Source organism: Scylla paramamosain, chromosome 31, assembly GCF_035594125.1.
Source record: "Scylla paramamosain isolate STU-SP2022 chromosome 31, ASM3559412v1, whole genome shotgun sequence".
Taxonomy (NCBI): Eukaryota; Metazoa; Arthropoda; class Malacostraca; order Decapoda; family Portunidae; genus Scylla; species Scylla paramamosain.
In genome coordinates this window covers 5,878,941-5,901,426 of record NC_087181.1, presented here as the reverse complement: position 1 = coordinate 5,901,426, position 22,486 = coordinate 5,878,941, and the positions used below count along the sequence as shown (strand labels likewise).

At 38.6% G+C, this 22,486-nt stretch overlaps 1 protein-coding gene across 3 annotated transcripts in view; it reads right to left on the bottom strand.

Moving 5' to 3' along the window:
• Nucleotides 1-22,486, bottom strand: part of LOC135116416 (mitochondrial inner membrane protease subunit 1-like) — a 64,829-nt gene that overhangs the window by 20,252 nt on the left and 22,091 nt on the right. For all 3 annotated transcript variants that reach the window (XM_064033867.1, XM_064033868.1, XM_064033866.1), the window contains exon 2: nt 8,138-8,335. In XM_064033867.1, coding sequence (XP_063889937.1) covers nt 8,138-8,335 — 198 coding nt within the window. The remainder of the gene's footprint in view (nt 1-8,137; nt 8,336-22,486) is intronic.

Below are 22,486 nucleotides of genomic sequence, written 5' to 3'. Positions count from 1 at the left end.
GGATGTTCAAGTGACATTAAGAAATACCACCTCCTGTATCAAACTATTGAAATCTAGAAAGATTTGAAGGAAGAGGTGGTTGTAGCAAACAGTGTACACATGTTTAAAGAGAAATTGGATAAATATAGTTATGGAGACGGGACAAAATGAGCTTTGGCTCATGCCATGTATAATACAATTAAGTAAATACAACTATATAAATACACACACACACACACACACACACACACACACACACACACATACATATGGCAGCGACGGAGTTGACAGGACATGTTTCCTAGTGCTCTACATATAGAAAGAAGGAATAACACAAATAGCTCACGGTGGAACAAGTTATGATATGAAGACCCAGGAATACCTAGGTGGTAAATAGGGAGGGGAGAAACAGTACGTGAGTATAGTTATCCCATCTCTAGGAGAGTTTGGTTGGTTTGTATACACTTTGGACAAAATGGTGGAGGGCAGCACCCCAAAAAAACGAGGGTCCTTTGAAGGTTTTACTGGTGAGGATAGAGAACTAAATTATAAATTTCAGTGTAGAAAAATTTTATATATGGAAGAAATGATGTACAAGTTATTGGAGAGAATAAAGACATTGGAGGTACACTAAGAGACAGGTGAGGAGTTGGTGATTATTACGCAAAGTTGATGGAGATGGAAGATAAAAATGAGAAGTTAGAGGTGGAAAATGACTGTTCAAAGAAACAAATAAAGGAAACGTAGAAACTGTTCAGAAAAGTAATGAGGAAATGAAGGCAAGTGTAAAGGATGTGGAAATGAGGCAAAATAAGTGGTTAAATGAAAGTAAACTTGACGAAGAACTGATAAAGAAAATAACAGAACAAGAAAATGAGGAACAAAACCTGAGACAAAAGTGGTAAATGTTATTAAAGAAGAGAAAAAGTTAATGAGAGACACTAGAAAAATATAAACAAGTAACTGTATTTGGTTTAAAGGAAGAGAAAATATTAAGCAGAATTCAGAAAGAGGAAAAGGAAATGTTGAATAAGTTTCTGAAGAAAGTGACAGGTGAAGACAGCCAGGCAGTAAAGCAAGTGGAAGAGTTCCATACAATTGGGAAATATGAAGAAGAAAAAATGAGACCCATAAGAATAAGTTTTGCAACACAGGTACAAGCAGAAGAAGTAATTAATGGGTCTCGGAAGTTGTCTGGAGATGAAGAATATAAGAATGTAGGGATAAAGAAGGATATGGATGAGACTGAAAGGTTGAAGCAAAAGGAACTAATAAATGAGGCTAAACAAAAAACGAACAACGACTGGAGAAGTTTTTCTGGAGGCTAAGACATGTGAGAATAAAGAAATGATACATCAAACAGTAAGTATGTTATACTAAAGTAAATGGATTGATGTCAACTAAAATGGAATTAAATGAGTTATTAAGCAGAACCACATCGGATGTTGTTGTATTATGTGAGACAAAATGGAAAAAATGAATGGGGAATCCCTGACATTGGTGATGATAAATATGATTTATGGATGAAAAATAGAAGTGACAAGGGAGGAGGTGGAGTAACAATTCTGACTAAAAAAAGTGGACAAGGTAATAAAAAGTGAAGACAATTCTGAAATTCTACAAATGATGATTAGAAGTGGAAATGGAAGGATGATGAATTATGTAGGAGTGTATGTGCCACCTATGACCAATGCTTGGTGAAAAGAAGAGCATGAGATGTTGGTAGATGTGCTAAAAGGTCTTGAAAAGATAGTGATGAAAAGTATTAATATAATTATTGTTGGTGATTTTAATTGTAACGAGATAAATTAGGAGACACTGACAACTACTGGAAGCGAGAACTCATGGAATAGTAAATTACTAAACTGGGCAGTGGAAAACTTGATGACTCAATGGGTTGACTGTGATACCAGATTTAGTGGAAGAGATAAATCTTCAAGACTTGATTTAGTTTACCAAGGAAATGAAAATTATTGAAACAATACACTATGATTGCCCTCTAGGTAAAAGTGTTCATGTGTTGATGGAATTTAATTTGAAAAATGAAAATGTAATCATTGATGAAAATTATAAGCTAAGAAGATTTAAATATAGTACAGCTGACTTTGAAAAATTAAGAAAGCACTTTGTTGCCGTGGACTGGAAAGACTTTAGAGATGCAGAAGACGTTCAAGAAAAATGGGATGAATTTATAAGGATATATAATTCTGCTGTGGAGAAATTTGTACCTAAAGGAGGAGTGATATGTAGAAAGGGTAAAGAATGGTTCAATACAAAATGTAAAGAGGCTAGAAATTGTATATGTAGAAAGGGTAAAGAATGGTTCAATACAAAATGTAAAGAGGCTAGAAATTGTAAGTCAAATACTTGGAAAAGATAGGAGAGGAAAAACTGTGAACAGATGGGAGGAATATATTGATACTAGAAACAACTACATTGAGATAATATGAATGGAGAGAAGAAACTATTAAAGAGATATAATAGATAAGTCTATAAATGAACCCAAACTATTTTTTAGACATATTAATAGGAAGATGAAGAAGAAGGAAGGTATATCAAGATTGAAAGTTGAAGGAAAAATCTGTGATGATGCACTGGACACGGCAGAGGTTATGAACAATAGTTTCAGATCGGTATTTAATGTGGAAGGGGAGTTTGATGCTGGAAGGGATAAGTTGGTTGAGGGGTGACACCCCCCCCCTAAGCTTTTTCTTCATTAACTTCTGCAACATTTGCAGTCTAAGATCTAATTTTCAATCTGTAGAACACCACCTCTCCTCTTCTAAACCTCATCTTACTTTCCTTACTGAAACACAGGTGTCTGAGACAACTGACAGTAGCCCCTTCTCTGTTCCCTCCTACTTTCTCTATCCTCATTTTCAATCGAAAGCTGGATGTTGCGTTTATGTGCACAAATGACTTAAACTGCTCTCGTGCCCACGCTCTTGAATCTTCTGAGTTTTCCACCATCTGGCTATGACAACAGAGTCACTCTCAAACTAAATATATTTGTGCTCTCACCTAACTCCTCTGACTATAAGAAATTCTTCTACTACTTAACTTCCAAAGTGGAGCACATTCTGACTCTCTTTCCTTTTGCAGAGATCTCCATTCTTGGAGACTTCAATGTTCACCACCAGCTTTGGCTTTCCTCTCCCATCACAGACCATCCTGGTGAACTAGCCTTCAACTTTGCTATCCTCCACGACTTAGAGCAATTGCTGCAACACCCCACTCATGTTCCTGACCGTCTTGGGGATACGCCTAACATTCTTGACTTTTTCCTAACCTCTAATCCTTCTGCTTATGCTGTCACCTTCTCTTCTCCGTTGGACTCCTCCAATCACAATCTCATATCTGTATCTTGTCCTATTGCTCCTACTCCTCCTCAGGATCCGCCTAAGCAGAGGTACCTCTGGGATTTTGCCCCCGCTAGTTGGGGGATGGATCTGAGAAGGTATTTTGCTGATTTTCCTTGGAATGACAACTGCTTCCATGTCAGAGACCTGTCTTTGTGTGCCAAGTGCATAACAGAGGTGATAGTGTCTGTGTCACGATCGTTTGCTTACTTACAATCGTACGATCCCGGTTATCTTTCCAAGAAAGCGGACGTTACACTGATCCTGGAAAGTTTTAAAGGTCTGGATTTTTAAAGGCTTCGAGTGCCTACCCGACCTATCCGAAATCGCCAGAATTACACCCTCCCACTCTACCTTTTCCTTGGCACAGCACACCTGTAATCATCTCTAATACCAGATCAATGTTGGCGGAGTAGAAAACACGATTATTCTATATTACAACCACATATATTAATACTAATGATAATTCACAAACAACATGAGGTAGTACATGTTACTACATGACGTTCTCGTCACTTCACACAACACCAGAACCCGTTTACACCTTCACCAGTCACAGAAATATTTCCCTCAACCAAAGAAATTTACTCAGATGCCATTACCGCGTCCCCAGACAATAATTCCCGTATTTCACCTCCTCAAGCCTCACAGGAGATCACCATCATCACCAAAGATTACCCATAACACCATAACATCATCCCCAAAATCACCAATACACCACAACACCAGCTTCCAAGGTCAAAACCTCAACCTCCACTCACAAAATAGTTGCCAGTTTGACCTATGACTCCTTCAAACAGCATCACTGGCACAACTCAACAACCAAATCAATAACTCTTGGTACCACAAAAGACTCACTAACCAGATCCTGAATATCAAGGTTATACCGCTACACCACTAATACCTCCACGCACTCACTCCATCATCAATCCACACCAAGATTCTTCCCTGAGAGCCGCCACCTTCTTCTCTACCTCACGACCTAAGGCGCTCTGCCTTCCCCTCCTTGGAATGTGTTGTTGCCCACTCAAGCTCCTCTCGTTTTCAACATATTTCCACCTCAATTATACTTCCTCCCTTATACACACAAAGATATAGAGAACTTAAATTATGAAGAAAATAATACTACATGATATAAAATGAGTAAATAAGCCTTACACTACTTATAACCAATAATAAGGATAATGTCCGAAAGGCAGGTAACTGGAACACAGGGGACACTAAGAAAACGTGATCCCATTCAAGGTAAACTTGGCCAATAACATGACAGTCTGGCATGGAGGTGTACATTCCTCATTCTTTTTTTCGACCTAAACCTTCCAAACCTTAGCTTAACACTGCTTGTTCTCGTGCTATACATGATAGAGAGGTGACCCACAAAAGGTACTTAAGCCTTCCATCACCAAAATCTCATGCACTTTATATTTCTGCCCAGAATCATGCCAAGTCTGTTCCCAAACTAGCCAAAAACTCCTTCAATAATAGAAAGCGTCAAAATCTTTCAAGATCTAACTCCCCTCATGACTTCTGGCATCTAGCCAAAAATATCTCCAATAACTTTACTTCTTCTTCTCTCCCTCCTTTATTTCAACCAGATGGCACCACTGCTATTACATCTATCTCTAAAGCTGAACTCTTCACTCAAACCTTTGCTAAAAACTCTACCTTGGACGATTTAGGGCTTGTTTCTCTCTCTCCTCCACCCGCTGACTACTTCATGCTACCTATTAAAATTCTTTGCAATGATGTTTTCCATGCCCTCGCTGGCCTAAACCCTCAGAAGGCTTATGGAACTGATAGGGTCCCTCCTATTATTCTCTGAAACTGCACCTCCAAGCTTGCACCTTGCCTAGTCAAACTCTTTCAACTCTGTCTGTCAATATCTACCTTTCCTTCTTGCTGGAAGTTTGCCTACATACAACCTGTTCCTAAAAAGGGTGACCATTCTAATCCCTCAAACTACCAATCTATTGCTTTAATTTCCTGCCAATCTAAAGTTTTTGAATCTATCCTCAACAGGAAGATTTTTAAACATCTATCACTTCACAACTTTCTTTCTAATCAATAGTATGGGTTCCATCAAAGCAGCTCTACTGGTGATCTTCTGGCCTTCCTTACTGAGTCTTGGTCATTCTCTTTTAGATTTTGATGAAACTTTTGCTGTTGCCTTACACATATCAAAAGCTTTTGATAGTCAGGTACAAAGCTTTGATTTCTGGATTACTCCTACAGCTTCTATCCTCCTCTCTGTAACTTCATCTCAAGTTTCCTTTCTGACCATTCTATTGCTGCTGTGGTAGACAGTCACTGTTCTTCTCTTAAATCTATTAACAGTGGTGTTCCTTTGAATTCTATCCTGTCACCTCTCTCTTCCTATTATTCATCAATGATCTTCTAAACCAAACTTTTTGTCCTAACCACTCCTACACAGATGATACCACCCTGCACTTTTCCATGTCTTTTCATAGATGTCCAACCCTTCAGGAAGTAAACAGTTCAAGCAGGGAAGCCACAAAATGCCTGACTTCTGATCTCTCTTAAATTTCTGATTGGGGCAGAGCAAACTTGGTATTGTTCAATACTTCAAAAACTCCATTCCTCCATTTATCAACTGGACACAACCTTCCAGACAACTATCCCCTCTTCTTCAATGACACTCAACTGTCCCCCTCTTCTACATTGAACATCCTTGGTCTGTTCTTTTCTTATAATCTGAACTGGAAACATCACATCTCATCTCTAGCTAAAACAGCTTCTATGAAGTTACTCATTCTGAGATGTCTTTGCCAGTTTTTCTCACCCCCACAGCTGTACAAGGGCCTTATGGAGTATGCTTCACATGTCTGGGGGGGGGTTCCACTCATACCACTCTTTTAGACACAGTGGAATGAAAAGCTTTTCATCTCAACTCCTCTCCTCTAACTGACAGTTTTCAGCCCCTTTCTCGTCATCGCAATGCTGCATCTCTTGCTATCTTCTACCGCTATTTTCATGCTAACTGCTCTTCTGATCTTGCTAACTGCATGCCTTCCATGGCCCCATGGCCTGGCTGCACAAGACTTTCTTCCTTTTCTCATCCCTATTCTGTCCACCTTTCTAATGAATGAGTTAAGTAGTATTCTTAATGAGTCATTCCATTCTCTGGTAAACTCTGGAACTCCCTGCCTGCTTCTGTATTTCCACCTTCCTATAACTTGAATTCCTTCAAGAAGGGGATTTCAAGACACTTATCCTTCAGTTTTTTTACTACTGCTTCAGACCCTGTTCGGGGACTGGCATCTCAGTGTTTTTTTTCTTTTTATTGGATTTTTGTTGCCTTTGGCAAGTCTCTCCTAAAAAAAAACACACATTACCTTCTTGGTGTTGCTTGTACTATTTGAGCTGGCAACAGTGTACCCGAGTTAATACAAAAAAAATGAAAATGGCAGATGGCCCAGGTCAGCAAAGAAGTTGGATAACAACAAAAAAATGGACAATCTTCGTCGCATTGTTGCATCTCTTACTATCTTCTACTGCTATTTTCATGCTAACTGCTCTTCTGATCTTGATAACTGCATGCCTCCCCTCCACCCATGGCCTTGCTGCACGAGACTTTCTTCTTTTTCTCATCCTTATTCTGTCCACCTCTCTAATGCATGAATTAAGCAGTATTCTCAATCAGTCATCCCATTCTCTGGTAAACTCTGGAACACCCTGCCTGCTTCTGTATTTCCACCTTCCTATAACTTGAATTCCTTCAAGGAGGGGATTTCAAGAAACTTATCCCTCAATTTTTTACTACTGCTTCAGACCCTGTTCGGGGACTGGTATCTCAGTGTTTTTTTTTTTATTGGATTTTTGTTGCCTTTGGCCAGTCTCCAAAAAAAAAAGAAAAAAAAATTACCTTCTTAGTGTAGCTTGTACTATTTGAGCTGGCAACAGTGTATCTGAGTTAATACAAAAAAATGAAAATGGCAGATGGCCCAGGTCAGCAAAGAAGTTGGATAACAACAAAAAATGGACAATCTTCAACTGACTTAGTTTTAATTTTTATACTGGTAATTTGTTCACTTTGTATTCTATGGCAACACATCATGAGCACAGCCATAGACTATGAAGGATCATAAATAATAAAAAGGTAAGTTTATAGTCACTATTGGACAAGATAAAAAAAATACAGTAAAATCCCTCTTATCCGGCATCAACGGGACCGCCGACATGCTGGATACTTGAATATTGCCAGATAATTGAATAGAAGTGAAATTATGTCCTCAATCACCACCCTACACTCACGCATCTTACCATAACAAAGATCAGCTGATCTGATCAGCTGCTTAAGTGTAAGCACAACACGCTTCCTCTTTTCTACAACTTTAGGCATGATGAAGGTGTCAGGCGATAAACGGTGCACACGCGGGACTGAGTCACTGAGTAAACACAGTGCAGTGGGCCACGGGTGGCGCGAAGCAGTGCGCTCTGGTGGCGAGGGGACAAAGTATGCCTCGTGCGGGAATTTTAATCGATTTTATGAGTACACGTTGATTTTTTATTGATTTTAAGGCTCGGGGAAAAATGTGCTGGATACTTGAAGCTGCTGGATACTCGAATGCCGGATGAGAGGGATTTTACTGTACATAAATAAAAATTTGTACATTTAGCATATAATGTGCAGGGATAACTAAATGACATTTCTTTCAAATGAAAAAAGTGCATGTTATACATTGCAAAATATGGTACATACACTGAAAACAAGGTCACATAGTATAGCTCAAATCTAATATATTACAAATAGGTAAATAAAACTAAAGAAAAAAACTTACATAATGTGTCTTAAATCCATCCTTGACTCTGTCCCCTTCCAGACCAGTAACACGCTTGCAGATGTGGTGATGGGGGTTGGTAGGAGAGCGAGCAATGATTACATCTCCACGACTAATGCGGTTGAAACGAGGAGTAATGTGTTCTGTCAGTATTACGTCCTCAGAGTAGATTGTTGGCTCCATAGAGGGTCCACGACACTGTGAACAATAAGTGAACAATGACTATCTCCTACATCACCAGTGGCACATGCCCAGTCTTCTTATTTTCATTTTTATTCCTGAGGACTTTATGTAAATATACTATCACCTCCAACAAGAGAGGTTGGGTTTTCCAAAATTAGTGTGTGTGTGTGTGTGTGTGTATTTACCTAGTTGTATTGCACAGAGCATGTGCCAAAGCTCATTTTGTCCTGGTTCCATAACTGTATTTATCCAGTTTCTCTTTGACAAACATTTGGATGGTGTTTAACTATTTAGATAAAGAAATGACGAAAAAAATTATAACAAGCATATGTCCTAAATTGGAATACACACCAGTACACTGCTGGTCAGAGCAGAAGGCACAAGAGAAACTGTGCTTTCTGCTCTGACCAAATTTAAATTACAAGCTATAACTTTAAATATTAAAGCAGGATTTGGTGAATGTCGACATCTGGCAACTCTGCAGGTCTAGTAGCCAAAGTAGATGATATATTTCCTTAGTTTGTGATCAACTGTGTCTTGTGTTGTCTATTGTTTGAATTTTTCTTGTCCCTCATGGACTGTTTTTGTGGTTACGCAGGCATACCATCCTGCGCTGTTATCACCTATTGTGGGGCCTAGAACACTTCTTACTAAAGCCCAAATTTCAGTCATATGTGACTTAGTAAGGGAGAATAAATCAAATAAGGAAATAGTCATGAATACTGGTTTAGCCCTCAGAAACGTTCTACATTGGACCAAAACTTATTGGGAGGGAGGAGGGGATGCTTCCTCACCAACTCACAAGCAAGCAGGGTATAAGCACAGTGTGGGCCACAGGACTCTGAACATTATTCGTAGGCAGTTTGAGGTCTACCCTTGCATAACCAGTGGGGAACCTAAGGCCAGGAACCCTGCTTTGCTAACTGGGATAAGTGAGACATCTGTGCGCAGATATGTGAAACATGATTTGGGATATCGTAGTTGCCGTCCAGTGCCAAAACCTTGGGTTGCACGTGCTCACCATCTGAAAAGGCTTGCTTTTGTGTCTCAACACAAGGAATGGAACTTAAACAAATGGCATAGGGTACTTTGGTCAGATGATGCATGCTTTCAGGTTACAGATAACCAGAGAAACCATGTGTACCACAGACCTGGTAGTAACGCTTACACCTCCTGCTACACAAAACATTGTAGAACACCCAGACTTTATGATGATGTGGGGTTGTTTTCTTATTATGGTCTTGGGAAATTAGTGTTTGTGCATAAAAAGGTTTGGATGAACCAAAATAACTATGAATTAATTGCGGATGAATTAGATGACTGTATGGAAAAGTGAAATGCTGATTCCTATATGCAATATGGTGCACCATGCTATACTGCTAAGTTAATTATTAACTGCAATTGTTTCTGCAATGTTAGCCTTCTGAAATCTTGGCTCACAAATTCACCAGACCCTAACCCCATAGAAAATTTGTGGGTGAACATTAAAGTTAAACTCAAGGACAGAGATACATCCTCCCTCCTACTCCCACAAGCTGCTATTCAGGACATATGGGACAATATTAACCCTCAGTATCTCCAACACCTAGCTGATTCACTCCTCAAAAACCTCCAAAAGATCAAAAAGGCAGGAGGATACCCTATCAATTACTAGTTTAGGTGAGTACCACCACTGAAACTTTTTTTCTATGCCATTAACCTCCTTCTTAGGATCTCGCAAGTCTTGTGCCTTCTGCTCTGACCAGCAGTGTACTTTGGGCTGCACATAAAAAAAAGATATATGTAAAATGGGAAGAATACAGAGGATAGCAACAAAGATGGTAGCAGAATTGAAAGACTTAAACTATGAAGAAAGATTACCAACACTACAAGAGAGAAGAGAAAGAGGAGACCTGATAACAATGTACAAATTAGTAAACAATATAGAAAGAATAAAAAAAAAATTACTTGGTACCACAGATGCAGGAGGGAGAGAGACAGACAAGGAGACATGGGAAGAAAATAAAGATGAGTGGATGTTTGAGCGACATCAAGAAATAGATTTTCCTGTATCGAACTACTGAAATCTTAATTATTTGAAGGAAGAAGTGGTTGTGGCAAACAGTATACACATGTTCAACCCTTAAACTTGAAACTCTCCACATGCAGGGTAAAATAGTTTTCAATATGAGAAGATATTACATGTCTGCTTTTTCCTGCATGATATTTTGGTAATAGAGGTAATGAAAATAAACTTATATTTTCTGTGTAAGCTAAGGCAATATCTACGGTCAGAACATGAAGAAAAAGATTTATAGGCATGGTGACATTCCATGCTGCGGGAATGCTCCAGGCAGCGGGGAGATGTTCCTGGTGAAGAGTGGTTTATTCATATTGCTTTTGCTGTTTTAGCCACATACACACAAGTTGCCCTTCTAACACATCTCATTTTCCTTGAAATACAATTCTTCCTGTTTTTCAATTGGCAGCTATTCTAAACATTACTCTCTCTCTCTCTCTCTCTCTCTCTCTCTCTCTCTCTCTCTCTCTCTCTCTCTCTCTCTCTCTCTCTCTCTCCCTCTCTCTCTCTTCTAAAAGTTTTAAGGCAAAGAGAGAGAGAGAGAGAGAGAGAGAGAGAGAGAGAGAGAGAGAGAGAGAGAGAGAGAGAGAGAGAGAGAGAGAGAGAGAGAGAGAGAGAGAGAGAGAGAAACACACACACACACACACACTATTTATTATGTTATTGTAGCGACGGCAGCCATTATCACCTCCTGCCTGCTGTTTCAACATGTGGGAGCAAGTTTTCCATCATCCCTGATTGCATGATGGGCCCCCCAGCTGCTGATTGGCCATGGAAGTCACATGATGAAGAGCTGGATCTTGATTGGAAGCGGCATGAGGGGCAGCAAGGGGACACAGCAGGCAGGAGACAAAGCCGGCGGCGGTGGGCAGTGAGGCACCCATAGTGGCAGCGAGTGGATCTGCGCTCCTACTTGAGTCGCCTGAAAGTTTTGTAAGTGGTTCGTGCTCCTTCAAGAACTCTTTCGAGGGTCGGTAAGTGATCCGGGAGGGTGGCACGAACTTGCAATAGGTGTCCATTACATGGGTAATGGACAAAACATGGAAACTAAAAAGACAGTGTTTATTTAACCGGCCAGGCAGGGAACAAATGGTGGCAGGCGGGCAAGGGTGAGGACACCAGGAGCGAGGACAGATGGTGAGGTGATTCATGCAGAGAAAGAGGTGAGTTACAGGTCACTTTGCCATTGGAGATAGGGCCGTCACCACCATGTACACGTGACGTTTTCTATTATATCATGTACTGTATATTCATATGTATTTTGAGTCTTACTGGAGGGAACTCGAAATTATATGTATCCCATTCAGGGTAGAACTCCAAGTCTGACTACCCGGAGCTGCTGATTGCTTCCGGGAAGACGCACCCAAAGTCTACAATTTAAGCTGATAGTTAGCTACCAGAGGATTAACTTTAGGATCAGAGGGAGGAAAAGGTTAAGTATTGGCGAGGAAAGTGCGGGAAAACATTTGCACCCGCCGCCCTCTAGTGCAAGTCGGCCACCATACCTCACCAACCAGTTACAGCAGTGCCGCCACTCACATAATAGCAAATTTTCTCACGTAAAACGAATACTTGCCACATTGAGGTTAGTCACATACGAGCAAATATGCATATTTTGAACTCACATATATCGAATAACCAGTGCACACTGAAGGAGGAATGCAGAAGTGGTGGCTGGAGCCTAGAAATCTACTAAGAGGAGACAAATAATATATGAATTAGGAAAGATTTAAATGAGGAAGAAATAGCAATAATGAACTATATGTGGGAAAAGCCAAGGAAAAAAATGAGAATAGCACAGAAGCAGAAAAAAAGAGGTTCTGTTGGAAGGTCATGGACTAGAACCCAAGGAAGATGGAGGTAATGGAGGGAGAGGAGGGAATGAACTGAATGTGTCATACACTAATGTTAAATGGAGTTAAATGACTATCTTATGGATGTAAAGGGAATTGTTGAAACTAAGTTAAGTGATAAATTAGTGTCTCTGGATATCAGCAGTGGTAAATATAATGTATGGAGGAAGGACAGGAAACAAAAAAACAAGGAGGAGGAGTGATGATTTTAGTAAAGAAAGACTTGTGAGTTGAAGAAGTCAACTATGGGAAAGGAACTGCCAAAATTATAGAAGTGGGGATGAAACATGAAGGGAAAAGGTGGAGAGATTTCATTGTGATGTATGTTCCACCTTATACAAGATCCTGGAGCAATGAAGATTATGAGTTTATGATGAAGAACACAAGTAAGGGAATGGAAGAACTCATTAGCAAAAGTGACAACTTAACAATGATGGGAGATATTAATTGTAAAGAGGTGTGTTGGGAGGAGTGGACAATGGACGAAGGTGAAAGATCTTAGGGAAATATGTTACTACAGATGGCAATGGACAACACACTGACACAGTGAATCAAAGAAAACGCAAGGTTTCAAGGGACTGATGAACCATCAAGGCTGGACTTTGTGTTTACTAATGAGCTGGAAATATTAGAAAGCATGAAATGTAAAAGCCCAATAGGAAAACATGATCATGTAGTTGATGAGTTGCTTTTAAATGAAAGAACATAAGTGGGGAAAAGAAAAGAGCACAAAATTGAGAGACACATTTACAATAAAGCAATTTTACACTAATGAGGAAGTATTTTGAAGCTGACTGGAGTAATTTTAATGAAGTGCAGGGAGTAGAGGAGAAATGGATGTCTTTACTTAAGATTTATAATGAGTGAGTCAAGAGATATGTTCTCAAATTGGGGAAGAGAGAGAGATCACTAATAAAGTTTGGTTTAATAGAAAATGTGAAATAACAAAAGATAAAAGGGATGTAGCATGGAATAAGTGGAGAAGGAAATGATAAGACCTATGAGCTAAATACAAACAGGCAAGAAATGAATATATAGGAATATGACAAAAGAGCAAAGGAGTTTTGAAAAAAAGCAATGGATAGTTAAAAAGACCAACCAAGGTTTTCTACAGATATATTAACTAGATATATTAATGGCAAGTTGAAAAACAGGGAAGGTATTAGTAAATTTAGGATGGAGGACAAGAATTATGAAGATGAGGCAGTAATGGTAGAAGTTATAAACAATTCTTTTCAGTGTTTACAAGAGAGAGTTAATTTAAAGTACATGAATGGGTGGAAGAACATGTAGACTCCCTGGTAGAAATACAAGTTACAGTCCAAGAAGTGATAAAAATAATGGAGGGTCTTGATGTGAGAAAAGCCTCTGGGCCAGATGGTGTGTCAAGTTGGATCCTGAAGAAATGTAGCAAACAACTGGCTGAGAGGATACACAGAATCATAATAAGCTCATCAGCTGAGGGTAAAGTCTTCACAGACAGGAAAAGAGCTGACATTGTTAGAATTTATAAAGGGGAATGTCAAAAAGAATCGTTAAATTATAGACCAGTGTCCCAAACAAGTGTGGTTGCAAAGATGTTTTAAAGAATAATTAAAGATAGGTCAATATCATATCTAGAAGACAAGAACAGACAGACTGATATGCAATTTGATTTTTGAGAAAGAAGATCTTGCACGACAAATATATGTTTCAACTCAAGGGTGATATAGTACAGAAGTGAGATGGCTGGGTAGATGGAATTTATCTGGACCTACAGAAAGCATTTGATAAGGTACCACATAAGAGAATGCTATGAAAGATAAAAAACACGAGTGATTTTGAAGTGGATGGAGGATTTTTTGAAGGACAGAGAAATGAGAATGGTAATTATAAATAGAAAGTCCTCTTGGGGGAAAGTGATCACTGGATTTCCACAAGGGCCAGTACTGGCCCCAGTAATGTTTGCAGTATATATTAAAGACATGATGGAATGAGTGAAGTTATGTAAGTTTGTTTGCTGATGATGCCAAGTTACTTAAGAAGGTGGGAAGGAAACAGATTGCTAAGCATTGCAGCAGGATTTTAACAGAATATGGGAATGGAGTAATAGATGGGAAATGAAATTCAACATCAGAAAATGTAGTGTGATGGAATATGGGAAGAGAAAAAATAGATTAGGCAACTATGAAATATGAAAAAAAATTAAGAAAACAACACTGGAAAAGGACTTGGAAGTAACTGTATCTGATAATTATTTATAACCAGAGAAACACATCAATAAGATTGTGTGTGAAACTTACAACCAATGTAAAAAAGATATCCAGTGATATAATAGAGATGAAGAATAGGGAGATGGAAACTGGAAAAGAAAACAAAGAACTGAGAGAAGTGACAAAAACAGTGGACAAAAAATACTGTGAAGATATCAAGAAACTTATGGAAGAGAACACTGAGTTAGAGAAACCTGTACAAGAGAGGTTACAGTTGAAGAAATGAAAAAGTCAGTGACAGAGGAAATCAGAAGTTGGAAAGAAGACAGAGAGCAAGGGCAAAAGGTGGACATGAAGGAAATAATAAGGCAACAGCAACAGAAACACAATAAGGACATGAAAAACAAGCAATTAAAATAATAAAGAAAAAAAGTAATCTTGTGAGAGACATGGTACTGAGAAAGATGTGTGTGGTGATATTTAGGGTCAAGTAGAAGAACCTATCTATGAAAATAGCTAGAGAGAAAGAAGTGAAATGGGTTAAGGAAATTATAGAAGTGGCAGAGGAAGGAGAGGGGATAGTCAAACAAACTGAAAAGGTTTACAGAATTGGAAATGATGAAAATGCAACAAGACCAATGAAAATAAGATTCATGTCACAAACAGCAGAACATGTCACAACGAACAGGCAAATTGGCAAAAGCAGAAGGAATGAAGGAAATATGGATAAAAACAGACGTGAATGAAGAAGAGAGAAGTAAACTGAAAGAGTTGAGAGTAGAGACCCAGTCAAAAAAAAATTAGGAGAGAACACAGGAAAAAGCAAGGATATTAATTTGGAAAGTTGTATACAAAGTGAGGAAATGGTGGCACAAATATGCCATGGAAGATCACCAAGCAGAAGTTTAAGAATTATGTATACAAATATAGATGAAACTTAAAGACTATCTAAAGAACAATAAACCAGACGTGGTACGTTTAACAGAAACCAAGCTAAAAGAGAAAATAAAGTTGAGATTTGCAAAGAAAGGATGTAGACCATAAAGGAGAGACAGAAAAGGAAGTGGAGGAAGAAGAGTGATGATACTGATAAAAGAGAATATTGTTGTTAAGGAAGTGGAATATGGTGATTGAATGGCAGAAACTTTGAGTGTTGTGATTAAGATCAAAGGAAGTGAAAAAAAGAAAAGTTATTGTGATGTACAAACCACCAAAAACTAATGCATAGGAGACCAATAGATATAAAATTATGCAACAAGAAACAAGAAATAGTATAGACGAAATGATAAGGAAAAGTAACAAAGTGCTCTTAGTAAGTGACTTCAACACTTATGGAATTAAATGGGAAAAGATGGAAGTGAAAGAAAATGTTGGGTGATGGAGCAAAGAACTTATGCAAACCATGATGGTGAATACAATGAGACAGTGGATGAATGAACCTACAAGATGCAGAGAAGAAAAACCATCACAGTTGGTCTTAGTGTTTACAAAAAACCCAGAAAGTAGACTGAAATTTTGCAAGTGACATAGTGAGAAAATGTAAGAAAGAACCCAAATATTTTTACAAATATGTAAATGGGAAAATAAAACATAGGGATGGCATAAACAAGTTAAAAAGAGAAGAAAAAACTTATGGAATCACTAAGATGAGCATATTAATAAATTAGAGTTTTCAATCTGTGTTTACAAAAAAAAAAGATTTTGTGGCATCAAAAGTGGCATCACAGAATGAGGGAACATAAGAGATACAAGTAAAGTGACAAGAAATCAAGAAACTGCTGGAAGAACTAGATGTCAGCTGGATGTTAGAAAAGCTATGGGACCAGATCAAGTAACTTGATAAATCAGTCACAGCATGGCTTCATGAAGGGGAAGTCTTGCCTGACAAACTTGTTAAGTTTTTACAGTAAGGTGTACGAGGCAGTAGATAATGGTGATAGTTATGATATCTTATATCTGGACTTTAGTAAAGCATTTGACAAGGTACCCCATCAAAGGCTCCTGAGAAAGGTTAGGGCACACGGGATAGATGGGAAGGTGTTAGGCTGGATAGGGTCATGGCTTAGTGACAGGCGTCAGAGAGTGGTAATAAACGGCTCGAAATCCGAGTGGGGTCATGTAATTAGTGGGGTGCCACAGGGATCAGTATTAGGGCCATTGTTATTTCTAATGTATATCAATGACTTGGATAGTGGAATTAGTAGTGATGTTAGTAAATTTGCGGATGACACAAAGATAGGTAGATTAATTAGATCAGAATCGGATGCCATCGCCTTGCAGGTAGACCTAGATAGAATGAATGAATGGACGGATAGATGGCAAATGCAATTTAATATCAATAAATGCAAAGTGCTTAGCGTAGGTAGAGGATCCCCACACAATAGGTACACATTAGACAACCAAACTCTGGTAGGTACAGGGTACGAGAAAGATTTAGGAGTTATAGTTAGCTCTGAACTCCGTCTAGGGAAACAATGCATAGAAGCCAGAAACAAGGCAAATAGGGTACTAGGATTCATTTTTAGGAGTGTTAAAAGTAGAAGGCCGGGAGTAATATTAAAGTTATACTTGGCGCTGGTCAGACCTCATCTAGACTACGCGGTGCAGTTCTGGTCCCCACATTACAGGAAAGATATAGGTCTATTAGAATCAGTACAGAGGAGAATGACTAAAAGGATACAGGGGATGAGGAGTATCCCTTACGAGGTGAGGTTGAAGCTGTTAAATTTACATTCTTTAGAGAGGTTAAGAGGGGAGCTGATAGAAGTCTTTAAGTGGTATAAGGGTTATAACAAGGGAGATGTAAGCAAAATTCTTAGGATCAGCAACCAGGGTAGAACAAGAAATAACGGGTTCAAGCTTGAAAAATTTAGATTTAGGAAGGAGATAGGAAAAAATTGGTTCTCAAATAGAGTGGTAGATGAGTGGAACGGACTCAGTAATCATGTAGTTAGTGCTAGGACACTAGAGAGCTTTAAGAGAAGATTAGACAAGTTTATGGATGGGGATAGCAGATGGAAATAGGTAGGTGTGTTTCATACAGGGACTGCCACGTGTAAGCCTGGTCGCTTCTTGCAGCTTCCCTTATTTCTAATGTTCTTATGTTCTTAAATGGATGGATATTAAAAGAATGGAGAGAACAAATTGAGGAACTCATATGGGATATAATTAACAGCTCACTGAAAGAAGGGAATGGAAAATAGCTAACATAGTGCCAATATACAAAGGGGGAAATAAAACAGATCCATGAAATTATAGACCAATGTCATCAACAAGTATTGTAAGCAAACTTTGTGAAAAAGTAATTAAAAGATAAATGCCGTAATATTTAGAAGATAAAAAGGTAATTACAGAAAAGCAATTTGGATTCAGAAAAAGATCCTACTGAGCTTATATATGAGAGTAATAAATGGAGTGCAAGAGAGGCATGGATGATGTGGTATACCTGGATCTCAAAAAAGGAATTGATAAAGTTCCCCACAAAAGCCTTATGTGGAAGTTAGAGAATGGAGGAGGAGTAAAAGGAGCAACATTGTGATAGATGGATGATTATTTACAAGGGAGGGAAATGAGAACAATAAACAGAGACTCTAATTCAAGTTGGTGCAAAGTGACAAGTCAGGTACCACAAGGATCTGTGTTGGCACCTATTATGTTTCAAATATATGTAAATGATATGACAGATGATCTAAACACTCTATATTATGGAGGGTAAGAGAACTTTCAGATAAGACAACCCCAAAATTTCAGTCTGAATTTAATGGTTTTAGCTGATATCAGTGGTATAAGACCCAAACTACCAAACCATCTATGGTTTGGTAGTATGGTCAATGAGCACCAGACAACTGAGACAGTGATATACCAGTACAATGAATAAGATACCTTGAATGTATTACCAGTAATAAGGTACCATCATCTTCAAGTGCAAAAATAAATCTAAAAAAAAAAAAATTCCCACCAGTTGTTTTTGTACATTTTCATGAAAAGGACAGATGGACGAAGACAGTGTAAAATTATGTGCGGTATGACCAGTTTTCCTAAACATAAACAAAACCTTGCCTTGCACGGCCTGCATGTGTTGGGCTGTCAGCCATAATCTTCTATATATTATGTTTCTTTTGATTACATACATTGGTGCTGTTGAATTTTTTTCTCAGTATATGGACTTTGTCCTTATACAATATTACAGGTTGGAGAGATTCATCTTATCCCAGTTTACTTTCCTTTACTGCTTAGCTCAGGGTTCTATGCCTTGAAGATCTTTATACAGCTCCTCCTCCAGCTTTGGAAGAAATTGAGGAACATTCATACAGCCTCCTGCTTTATCCATTTATATACAATGCCAGCAGAGGTTTGTACTTGTACTACATTAAATTTTCTCTATACACTTTTCAATGGGAACACATTTAAGCTAATTTTCTCAAAACGGATTCATATTTTATTTTGTCTAACTTCCCCAAAAGTCAAAATATAAGATTGTTGTTTATTCATAATAGTATTTTGCATAAAATTTTATCATTATTTTTGTATCTGATGTATAGGATGACCCCCCCAACTTTTTTTTTCTTTTTAATAGGATGATTCAAGTGTCGTCTTATATACTAAAATACATGGTAGTTATATAAACCTGTTCACTGATGATGCAAAAATAATGAAAATAATAAAGGGTGAAAATGACTGCAAGGAGATGCAAAAGGATATTGACAAGATACATGCATGGAGTCAAAGATGGAGACTAAAATTTAATGCCAGAAAATACCATGTGTTGGAAATAGGAAAAAACAAAAAGAGACCTTCGTGGAATTACAAAATGCTAGGGGGAAATAATAATGAAAAGTATGTAATGAAGAAAAAGCTTTGGGAGTAATAATTCAGGACACACTATCACCTGAAAGGTACATAAACAGGATATTTGGCTCTATATACAGTTCGTTAACTAAGTCAACTGCTACACTTTTTTGTTTTTCTCTCACATGCGGTACTGGTAGAGTCTTTTCTTTAATCCCAAACATTGCAACACATTTCTTTTCTCTACTGTATGTTTTACCAACCCTTCCTTTTCTTTTATAACCTTCACCACTGACTTCTCTGTTTTTCCTTTACTTCTTTCTCCAGAATTTCTTCAAAACTTGCCTTTTCTTCTTCTCTTTCAATCTTTCACTGGTTCTGTTTTTCACTTATTTTCTTTACATTCTCAAAGTTCACCTCAACTTTTTCTTCATATTTCATCAATACCTTTTCATATTTCTCACACTGGTCTTAAAAATTTGTTATCCTCTCCAGAACTCTGTCTAACTTCCATTTTCCACCTTTTCCAATAGCTCACTTATTGTCTGTTCCATTCCTAGCACTCTCCTATAAATCAATTGGTAAATATTAAGAAGGCTCAGACAACTCTATTTCCTATAGTTTTCAGCTCCTACACCCTACAACCTTGGGGATCTGGTAGGAAAGCAGGGTTTTCTGTTGGGGGAATACTAAAATACAGCCAAATATTGCCTCTTACCACCAAAAAATAAGTAGAGAGCTACTGTTGCTGCTGTTGTGATGGTCACCATATCCTGAAGCATTGTCAATGATACACATAAATCTCCAGAAATCTTTAGTTTGCCTCACTGCTGCAGTATCGCCAATGATGACTCAGGAAAAATCTCTAGAAATCTGTAGTTTATCCCACTACTTCAGTATTGCCAGCAATGTCTTACAGAAAAATCTCCAGAAATTAGTTCCAGGATAGGGAAAAGGAACAATGTATATCATTCAAATGCAATTTAAAACAACACACAAGTTCAACACTCCATGTATTGATGGTTCAATCTCCTGTGTTGTTACTAGTCAAACATTAAACTCTGATATAGGGTCAAGGTATCTATAGGTACTTATATGGATAAAGGTATCTATAGGTACTTACATGTCAGCAAGGACTCCATATTACTTGTGTTTGTCAAACATGGTCGACATGTCCTGCAGCTGTAATCTCATTTTAATTCAACTTTTGCAGAAATTCAAACATGTAATGAATTTCTCTGCAGCCATGGACAAATTACACGTACTGTCAAGTGTAAGTGTCCAAAGTGTGATAGTGACATTAATTTTAATAAACATCTGCTTTTCCACTGTGACAAGCAAAGAAAAGTGCTGAAAAACAAGAAACTGACAATCCAGCGGTGTCTATTTCACCTGTCAGCACTGAAAAGCACATGGTTTTCCAATTCATGTCTCAACTTCCAACAAATAATCCTGTTGACATTTTTTTTGGTGTAAGAGGCATCTCACTGTCAGTGACACTGCCAGGAAAGTTAGGTGTAGTATCCTGATTGTGACTGACTGGTTTTCATTTTGTTGGGAGGTGGCAGTCAACTACTGCACAAAGAAACATTGTGGGAAACTTGGTGGTGCTGGAACAACAGTAGAAACTGATGAGGCAAAATTTGGAGAAAAAGAAAACATAACGATGGCCAGCTTTTGCAAGGAACATGAGTTGTGGGTGGAGTCAAGTGGGACTCAAAGTGTTTCTTTGTTTTCCCTGTGGAATGTCAGGATCAACAGACTCTTCTTTGTGTAATTCAAGAACATGTATAGTCCAGCACCCACATAATAACAGAAAGAAAAGTGGTTATGAGGATCTGTAAGAGCATGGATTCACACATTCCACCATGCATCATACCCTCAACTTTGCTGACAGCACCACGGGTGCCCACACCCAAAACAGAGAGGGAGTGGCATGAGGCAAGGATACACGTTCCCCACTACGCATTTCAGCAGCAGTATTTTGCTGCATATTCCGGGAAGACCTCTTCAAGAGGGCTTCCCCATCATTCATTTTCCAGTAGACTGGCCCTGATGGAACCCATACTAGTGATCAGATAGAAGGTTGTGAAGTGATAGATGTTTAAGAATCTTTCTGATGAGGATTGATTCAGAAACTTTAGAGAGGCAGGAAATCAAAGTAATAGGACAGTAGTTTAAGGGATTAGAGTAGTAACCCTTTTCAGGAACAGACTGAAAGTAAAGAAATTTCCAGCAAGAAAGAAAGGTAGATGCTGATAGACAGAGCTGGAAGAGCTTGATTAGGCAAGGTGCAAGAATGGAGGCATAGTTTTGGAGAACAATAGGAGGAAACCCATCAGGTCCATAAGCCTTTTGAGGGTTAAGGACAATGAGGACATGAAAACAACATGAAAACATCTCCCCTCTTGGGTGCTTTGTTGATATTTTTGAGAAGTTGGTGTGTCTGATATCAGTCACGCCTTTTGTCTTGGTATGGTCTCAGCCATCACAGTATCCATGCAGCACAAATAATACTTCCTCAGTTCATTTTAGGATACACCAAATAAAAGATTAGTCCATATAGAAACCAGAAGAAAATGTTTTAAAGTAAATATGTAGCAGGAGACAAAGTGGTGTCTGGTCAAGGGGAGGATCAACTGATGACCATAAATAAATGGCCAAGGGCAAAGGCAATATGGGAAATTGGCTGGACATTGTTCATAAAAGTCCAGGTATGAGAGAGTTTTGGGGCTTCATACCAGAAGACATTGACATACCTAGGATGACAGTGCTCAGGAAACTTAATGTTAGAGAAAATGGTATCAGAACAGGAGGGCATGATCACTTACCCAGAAAAGGAAAATATAGCATTAAGGAAAAGTTGTGGTAGCTAGGAGGAGGCAGTAGACACCTGCTGAAACGATAATTACTCCCAGTGAGGTCTAAAGCACTGTTCAGGGGGTGCTGTGAACTTATCATTAAACCCAGCAGTGACCTCACTGAACGTTTCCCTTTGTGTATCACAACACAAAGGGGCAGTCACAGCCTGCCCTCTAAAGACAACTCTCTTCCTCCACACAAAACTACAAGCACCTGATAACGCACACACCCTTCACTAAAAAATTTTAAAATCATCATTGCAACTCCTACACTAGCCTCCGAGTCCCCATCTGGGGAGGGGACCATAAATGTCCCCAGGTCGGACTGCCTTTCTGTCGACAACCCTAAGTGTCTTGACACCCCCCTCAACTTTTTCTTCATTAACTTCTGCAACATTTGCGGTCTAAGATCT